Source organism: Saccoglossus kowalevskii, chromosome 21 (genome assembly GCF_978046115.1).
Source record: "Saccoglossus kowalevskii chromosome 21, keSacKowa6.1, whole genome shotgun sequence".
Classification (NCBI taxonomy): Eukaryota; Metazoa; Hemichordata; class Enteropneusta; family Harrimaniidae; genus Saccoglossus; species Saccoglossus kowalevskii.
In genome coordinates this window covers 1,295,734-1,305,192 of record NC_140661.1, presented here as the reverse complement: position 1 = coordinate 1,305,192, position 9,459 = coordinate 1,295,734, and the positions used below count along the sequence as shown (strand labels likewise).

General features: G+C 44.6%; 1 protein-coding gene across 1 annotated transcript in view; it reads right to left on the bottom strand.

Moving 5' to 3' along the window:
• Positions 1-678: 678 nt before the first annotated feature.
• The window catches only part of LOC146729510 (uncharacterized), an 80,386-nt gene continuing 71,605 nt past the window's right edge, over positions 679-9,459 (bottom strand). The window contains exon 4 of the mRNA XM_085495382.1: positions 679-782. Coding sequence (XP_085351508.1) covers positions 679-782 — 104 coding nt within the window. The remainder of the gene's footprint in view (positions 783-9,459) is intronic.

Sequence of the window (9,459 nt, the reverse complement as noted above, 5' to 3'; positions counted from 1 at the left end):
GTTCAATTCACAACTATTGCCTCTTTCATCCATGGTATCAAATTATTATGTATTTCTTTGTACAGAAAACATTGTCAGTAATTTATCATATCTTGTGGAGATTGGTACAAGTTTTTTCATCTGTACAACCAGATTGAAAGACCCAATGCTTGGATTGGCGTAGTCTCCAAGTGTAACAAGTTCGGTTTATATGTATCCTATTTTTTGTTTACGAGTGCAGTGTTGCATACATATATGTTAGAAGCTGGGGTATATTTATTTATCTGACAACTGAATAAAACATTTTTGATTATCAAAAAAGTACCATTGGTTCATGGGTAAGTTGATACCCAGAACACAGTGTTTTAGTTACACCAACAATTTTAGCAATGTTGAAAATTAATAAACTGTATTCAGTGTCGACCTTTTATTCTGAATAACGACCAGTTAGGTGTGTTCCATTGTTTGATTGTTAGGCCGATAGACTAATTCGGCGACAGAAAGGTAGTCAGGCTTTGCAACATGTTGTTATAAGTGTTGTTTTGATCCAATTACAACATTGTTTTTTGGAGGAATTATTATACATTTACCTACAAGTTTGGTAATAACTACTACAAGTGTTAAACAATATCGTTCAAACAGAATATATCAGAAATATTTTTCTGGCGTTAAGGGAACAACTGCGAAACTAAAACTAAATTATTCAGTAACACTTACCTTTCGATTACTTATGACCAATAAGATAGAAAATACAAAAAGTAATCCAAATGAAGCTAAATTAATCGCACAGCTGATTACAATCACTGAAAAGAAGAAAAGAAATTTATTTATTTATTTATAATTGTACAAAGTTGTTTTATACAGTGGTTTATTTTACCTCCAATAATAAAGATTGTGTAAACCCGGAAAATTACGTGTTTTTATATTTGGAACTTAACGTCTACGTTACGTGCGTGTTTTCCTCCAATGACAACAATATGAATATTCTCTTTGTTCATTTAATTCTGTTACCGTAGGGACAATTGTTGTTACTGTTCACTCGAAACAGCTACCGAACTAACAATGAGTTTGAACCATGACTGATTCATGACAAAAGCTAATGTACGAGGGATGAGACTTCAGATCACGGTATGTCTGGAAGAGAGCCATACAACAATGGAAAACATAGTAACACATGTCGTACAACACAATGTACAGCTCTATTGAACCATTCACACAACACCCTGAATACCTTCATTTATGCCAACTTATGGTTTGTGAAGTGCATATATTTATTCATATATATATATAATATGTGTAATAATTTTATTGATTCAGATATTTGCAAATTTATTTTGTGCAAACAAGGAGGTTTTCATTCACCAGTGCAGACAATGTAGGACACTTGCCGCTCAGTGACCTGTTTGTTTGGCATAGTGACGTTTTTGAGTTTTATTTATTTATTTATTCATGATTTTCTTTACTAAATTTGTTTCAGGCACGCTTATGAACCACGGAAAGACGTATATCACTGAACGTTAGCTTGGTTTAGACTGTCGTGATACAGGTTAGTTTTATCCTACTATGTCTCGAAAGTTGATTCAAGAGGAGTTGAATAAGAAAGCTGAAATTACGAATTCTCGGTGTTATTAGGCGGTTTTTAATTTCCCATGTGTGACACTCCATGACATATGACCACTTCCCTGTTTTATTGTGAGTGTTGAATTATGTCTATTCTATAAATATATTATAGTATTTTCCATAAATATATGGGATTACAGAGAATTATGATCTCTAAAATGACACGAGTGTTGACTTGTATCTAGAGGGCGTGTAGGCATTATTTTGGTTTTGTCCCGCACTGGGACAATCTGTCATAGAATGCCCGCGGGAACAAAGAGTTAAAACACGTGCATTGTTGTAATTGAGATTAATCAATGTAAGGTCAAATTTGCGACCACTATCTTGGATGTATCCAGCACTTTGCATTTTGCAAAGCACAATTACGCAAACGCAACAGATTGTATGTAGAATGTTGCAGACATTTCGCTCTCGACCAATTCGCCGTGTTTTACAAATCAATTAGTTAATAAGCTCACATGGTAAGCAGTTGTACAGTCATTATGCAGTCAACACAACTAAGTTACATACACAGTGAATGTCGTATTGGAAACAAGGGGGTACAAGAAACATAATCTAATGTAGTGTAATGATGTGAAAGTGATCAAAATAATACCATTACACATTTGTAACGCAATAATACATTCAACCTATACTGTACATTGCTAGTTCACGACAATTGTGACTGTCTGCAATGCGATTCATTCGAATGAACATGTTTTTTTCTCAATTTACCTTCAAAGATGTTCTATGGAAATTGAAACTATTCCATTCATTAATGTTTCTACATATCAACTTTCTCAACGTAGTGATGAAATCTATTTTAAGTCAAAATCTAATCTCGACAAGAACAATCAACATAATGACGGATCACGTTGCAGGCCAATTAAAATAATCGATATTATTCCAGGAGACATCTGAGATACAATAACCACCTCCACACTTTTCGCACAAAAACTTCGAAATGAAAGGTATGTCCAAAAGATGAATGAAAAAAATCGCATTTCCCATTCGTGTTCTGCCATCTTGGATAAGTGAACCCACTTATAGCTACCAGCCCGAAATGACAAGACATGGTTTGCCAATCTAACACGGCATGGTTTTCCAATGTAATACGGCATGGTTTGCCGATGCGACACGACATGGTTTGCCAATGTAACACGGCATGGTTTGCCAATGTAACACGGCATGGTTTGCCGATGTGACACGGCATGGTTTGCCAATGTAACACGGCATGGTTTGCCGATGTGACACGGCATGGTTTGCCAATGTAACACGGCTTGGTTTGCCAATGTAACACGGCTTGTTTTGCCAATGTAACACGGCATGGTTTGCCAATGTAACACGGCATGGTTTGCCAATTTAACACGGCATGGTTTACCAATGTAACACGGCATGGTTTTCCAATGTAACACGGCATGGTTTTCCAATATGACACGGTGTCACAGTGTAAGAGCCTGCTTATCGCAATTGAGAGGGCCACCCACAAAACTCACACTGGACAGGGGGTTCGTTCACTGCTAGTATGGGGTAGACAAGACAATAGTACTGGAAATGAAATACACATACACAAAAATATCGGGTTAAAGCTCCTGGTTTTTAATACCTCTCAAAATAATTACAAGAAATAAAGCACAGAAAATACAATGAATAAAGTCACTAAAATAGGGGATTGCTTAGGGAAGCGTGCATTGGTGATAACTCACAGTTCCAGGATGTATTATTGGACGACAGTCAATGGTTTCTTCAATACAACAACGCAGAAATACAGGAGTCTTGCCTGCAGAGGAACGCTGGTATTCTGGAGGGCACCGCTGACAGAAGGAGATCGTAGAGCAGTTCATACAAGTCTCACAGAATGATGGTTGTAGCCTGTAATATCGTATCGTAGCAGAACACAAAGGAAAGCAAGTTTAAGTGACGGACACCAAGTGGAAATGATCGACCCAAACTGTCTTTAGTCTGTCCAATTTATAGGCATGGTTTGCCAATGCGACACGACATGGTTTGCCGATGTGACATGGCATGGTTTGCCAATGTAACACGGCATGGTTTGCCGATGCGATACGACATGGTTTGCTGGTGTGACACGACATGGTTTGCCAATGTGACACGGCATGGTTTGCCAATGTGACACGACATGGTTTGCCGATGTGACACGGCATGGTTTGCCGATGTAACACGGCATGGTTTGCCAATGTAACATGGCATGGTTTGCCAATGTAACACGGCATGGTTTGCCAATGTAATACGGCATGGTTTGCCAATGTAACACGGCATGGTTTGCCAATGTAACACGGCATGGTTTGCCGATGTGACACGGCATGGTTTGCCAATGTAACACGGTATGGTTTGCCGATTTCACACGGCATGGTTTGCCAATGTAACACGGCATGGTTTGCCAATGTAATACGGCATGGTTTGCCAATGTAACACGGCATGGTTTGCCGATGTGACACGGCATGGTTTGCCAATGTAACACGGCATGGTTTGCCGATGTGACACTGCATGGTTTGCCAATGTAACACGGCATGGTTTGCCAATGTAATACGGCATGGTTTGCCAATGTAACACGGCATGGTTTGCCGATGTAACACGGCATGGTTTGCCAATGTAACACGCCACGGTTTGCCGATGTAACATGGCATGGTTTGCCAATGTAACACGGCATGGTTTGCCAATGTAACACGGCATGTTTTGCCAATGTAACACGGCTTGGTTTGCCAATGTAACACGGCTTGTTTTGCCAATGTAACACATTGCATGTAACCATGCCGGTTTGCCGAAGTGACACGGCATGGTTTGTCGATGTGACATGGCATGATTTGCCAATGTGACATGGCGTGGTTTGCCGATGTGACACGGCATGGTTTGCCAATGTGACACGGCATGGTTTGCCAATGTAATACGGCATGGTTTGCCAATGTAACACGGCATGGTTTGCCGATGTAACACGGCATGGTTTGCCAATGTAACACGCCACGGTTTGCCGATGTAACATGGCATGGTTTGCCAATGTAACACGGCATGGTTTGCCAATGTAACACGGCATGGTTTGCCAATGTAACACGGCTTGGTTTGCCAATGTAACACGGCTTGTTTTGCCAATGTAACACGGCCTGGTTTGCCGATGTGACACGGCATGATTTGCCGAAGTGACACGGCATGGTTTGCCAATGTGACACGGCATGGTTTGCCGAAGTGACACGGCATGGTTTGCCAATGTGACACGACATGGTTTGCCGATGTGATACGGCATGGTTTGCCGATGTGACACGGCATGGTTTGTCGATGTGACATGGCGTGGTTTGCCGATGTGACACGGCATGGTTTGCCAATGTAACACGGCATGGTTTGCCAATGTATCACGGCATGGTTTGCCAATGTAACACGGCATGGTTTGCCAATGTGACACGGCATGGTTTGCCGATGTGACATGGCATGATTTGCCAATGTGACACGGCATGGTTTGCCAATGTGACACGGCATGGTTTGCCGAAGTGACACGGCATGGTTTGCCGATGTGACACGGCATGGTTTGTCGATGTGACATGGCATGGTTTGCCGATGTGACACGGCATGGTTTGCCATTGTGACACGGCATGGTTTGCCGTAGTGACACGGCATGGTTTGCCGAAGTGACACGGCATGGTTTGCCAATGTAACACGGCATGGTTTGCCGAAGTGACACGGCATGGTTTGCCAATGTGACACGGCATGGTTTGCCGAAGTGATACGGCATGGTTTGCCGATGTGACACGGCATGGTTTGTCGATGTGCCATGGCATGGTTTGCCGATGTGACACGGCATGGTTTGCCAATGTAACACGGCTTGGTTTGCCAATGTAACACGGCTTGTTTTGCCAATGTAACACGGCATGGTTTGCCAATGTAACACGGCATGGTTTGCCAATTTAACACGGCATGGTTTACCAATGTAACACGGCATGGTTTTCCAATGTAACACGGCATGGTTTTCCAATATGACACGGTGTCACAGTGTAAGAGCCTGCTTATCGCAATTGAGAGGGCCACCCACAAAACTCACACTGGACAGGGGGTTCGTTCACTGCTAGTATGGGGTAGACAAGACAATAGTACTGGAAATGAAATACACATACACAAAAATATCGGGTTAAAGCTCCTGGTTTTTAATACCTCTCAAAATAATTACAAGAAATAAAGCACAGAAAATACAATGAATAAAGTCACTAAAATAGGGGATTGCTTAGGGAAGCGTGCATTGGTGATAACTCACAGTTCCAGGATGTATTATTGGACGACAGTCAATGGTTTCTTCAATACAACAACGCAGAAATACAGGAGTCTTGCCTGCAGAGGAACGCTGGTATTCTGGAGGGCACCGCTGACAGAAGGAGATCGTAGAGCAGTTCATACAAGTCTCACAGAATGATGGTTGTAGCCTGTAATATCGTATCGTAGCAGAACACAAAGGAAAGCAAGTTTAAGTGACGGACACCAAGTGGAAATGATCGACCCAAACTGTCTTTAGTCTGTCCAATTTATAGGCATGGTTTGCCAATGCGACACGACATGGTTTGCCGATGTGACATGGCATGGTTTGCCAATGTAACACGGCATGGTTTGCCGATGCGATACGACATGGTTTGCTGGTGTGACACGACATGGTTTGCCAATGTGACACGGCATGGTTTGCCAATGTGACACGACATGGTTTGCCGATGTGACACGGCATGGTTTGCCGATGTAACACGGCATGGTTTGCCAATGTAACATGGCATGGTTTGCCAATGTAACACGGCATGGTTTGCCAGTGTAATACGGCATGGTTTGCCAATGTAACACGGCATGGTTTGCCAATGTAACACGGCATGGTTTGCCGATGTGACACGGCATGGTTTGCCAATGTAACACGGTATGGTTTGCCGATTTCACACGGCATGGTTTGCCAATGTAACACGGCATGGTTTGCCAATGTAATACGGCATGGTTTGCCAATGTAACACGGCATGGTTTGCCGATGTGACACGGCATGGTTTGCCAATGTAACACGGCATGGTTTGCCGATGTGACACTGCATGGTTTGCCAATGTAACACGGCATGGTTTGCCAATGTAATACGGCATGGTTTGCCAATGTAACACGGCATGGTTTGCCGATGTAACACGGCATGGTTTGCCAATGTAACACGCCACGGTTTGCCGATGTAACATGGCATGGTTTGCCAATGTAACACGGCATGGTTTGCCAATGTAACACGGCATGTTTTGCCAATGTAACACGGCTTGGTTTGCCAATGTAACACGGCTTGTTTTGCCAATGTAACACATTGCATGTAACCATGCCGGTTTGCCGAAGTGACACGGCATGGTTTGTCGATGTGACATGGCATGATTTGCCAATGTGACATGGCGTGGTTTGCCGATGTGACACGGCATGGTTTGCCAATGTGACACGGCATGGTTTGCCAATGTAATACGGCATGGTTTGCCAATGTAACACGGCATGGTTTGCCGATGTAACACGGCATGGTTTGCCAATGTAACACGCCACGGTTTGCCGATGTAACATGGCATGGTTTGCCAATGTAACACGGCATGGTTTGCCAATGTAACACGGCATGGTTTGCCAATGTAACACGGCTTGGTTTGCCAATGTAACACGGCTTGTTTTGCCAATGTAACACGGCCTGGTTTGCCGATGTGACACGGCATGATTTGCCGAAGTGACACGGCATGGTTTGCCAATGTGACACGGCATGGTTTGCCGAAGTGACACGGCATGGTTTGCCAATGTGACACGACATGGTTTGCCGATGTGATACGGCATGGTTTGCCGATGTGACACGGCATGGTTTGTCGATGTGACATGGCGTGGTTTGCCGATGTGACACGGCATGGTTTGCCAATGTAACACGGCATGGTTTGCCAATGTATCACGGCATGGTTTGCCAATGTAACACGGCATGGTTTGCCAATGTGACACGGCATGGTTTGCCGATGTGACATGGCATGATTTGCCAATGTGACACGGCATGGTTTGCCAATGTGACACGGCATGGTTTGCCGAAGTGACACGGCATGGTTTGCCGATGTGACACGGCATGGTTTGTCGATGTGACATGGCATGGTTTGCCGATGTGACACGGCATGGTTTGCCATTGTGACACGGCATGGTTTGCCGTAGTGACACGGCATGGTTTGCCGAAGTGACACGGCATGGTTTGCCAATGTAACACGGCATGGTTTGCCGAAGTGACACGGCATGGTTTGCCAATGTGACACGGCATGGTTTGCCGAAGTGATACGGCATGGTTTGCCGATGTGACACGGCATGGTTTGTCGATGTGCCATGGCATGGTTTGCCGATGTGACACGGCATGGTTTGCCAATGTGACACGGCATGGTTTGCCGTAGTGACACGGCATGGTTTGCCGAAGTGACACGGCATGGTTTGCCGATGTAACACGGCATGGTTTGCCAATGTAACACGGCATGGTTTGCCAATGTAACACGGCATGGTTTGCCAATGTAACACGGCATGGTTTGCCAATGTAACACGGCATGGTTTGCCAATGTAACACGGCATGGTTTGCCAATGTAATACGGCATGGTTTGCCAATGTAACACGGCATGGTTTGCCAATGTAACACGGCATGGTTTGCCGATGTGACACGGCATGGTTTGCCAATGTAACACGGTATGGTTTGCCGATTTGACACGGCATGGTTTGCCAATGTAACACGGCATGGTTTGCCAATGTAATACGGCATGGTTTGCCAATGCAACACGGCATGGTTTGCCGATGTGACACGGCATGGTTTGCCAATGTAACACGGCATGGTTTGCCGATGTGACACTGCATGGTTTGCCAATGTAACACGGCATGGTTTGCCAATGTAATACGGCATGGTTTGCCAATGTAACACGGCATGGTTTGCCGATGTAACACGGCATGGTTTGCCAATGTAACACGCCACGGTTTGCCGATGTAACATGGCATGGTTTGCCAATGTAACACGGCATGGTTTGCCAATGTAACACGGCATGTTTTGCCAATGTAACACGGCTTGGTTTGCCAATGTAACACGGCTTGTTTTGCCAATGTAACACATTGCATGTAACCATGCCGGTTTGCCGAAGTGACACGGCATGGTTTGTCGATGTGACATGGCATGATTTGCCAATGTGACATGGCGTGGTTTGCCGATGTGACACGGCATGGTTTGCCAATGTGACACGGCATGGTTTGCCAATGTAATACGGCATGGTTTGCCAATGTAACACGGCATGGTTTGCCGATGTAACACGGCATGGTTTGCCAATGTAACACGCCACGGTTTGCCGATGTAACATGGCATGGTTTGCCAATGTAACACGGCATGGTTTGCCAATGTAACACGGCATGGTTTGCCAATGTAACACGGCTTGTTTTGCCAATGTAACACGGCCTGGTTTGCCGATGTGACACGGCATGATTTGCCGAAGTGACACGGCATGGTTTGCCAATGTGACACGGCATGGTTTGCCGAAGTGACACGGCATGGTTTGCCGTAGTGACACGACATGGTTTGCCGATGTGATACGGCATGGTTTGCCGATGTGACACGGCATGGTTTTTCGATGTGACATGGCGTGGTTTGCCAATGTGACACGGCATGGTTTGCCAATGTAACACGGCATGGTTTGCCAATGTAACACGGCATGGTTTGCCAATGTGACACGGCATGGTTTGCCGATGTGACATGGCATGATTTGCCAATGTGACACGGCATGGTTTGCCAATGTGACACGGCATGGTTTGCCGAAGTGACACGGCATGGTTTGCCGATGTGACACGGCATGGTTTGTCGATGTGACATGGCATGGTTTGCCGATGTGACACGGCATGGTTTGCCAT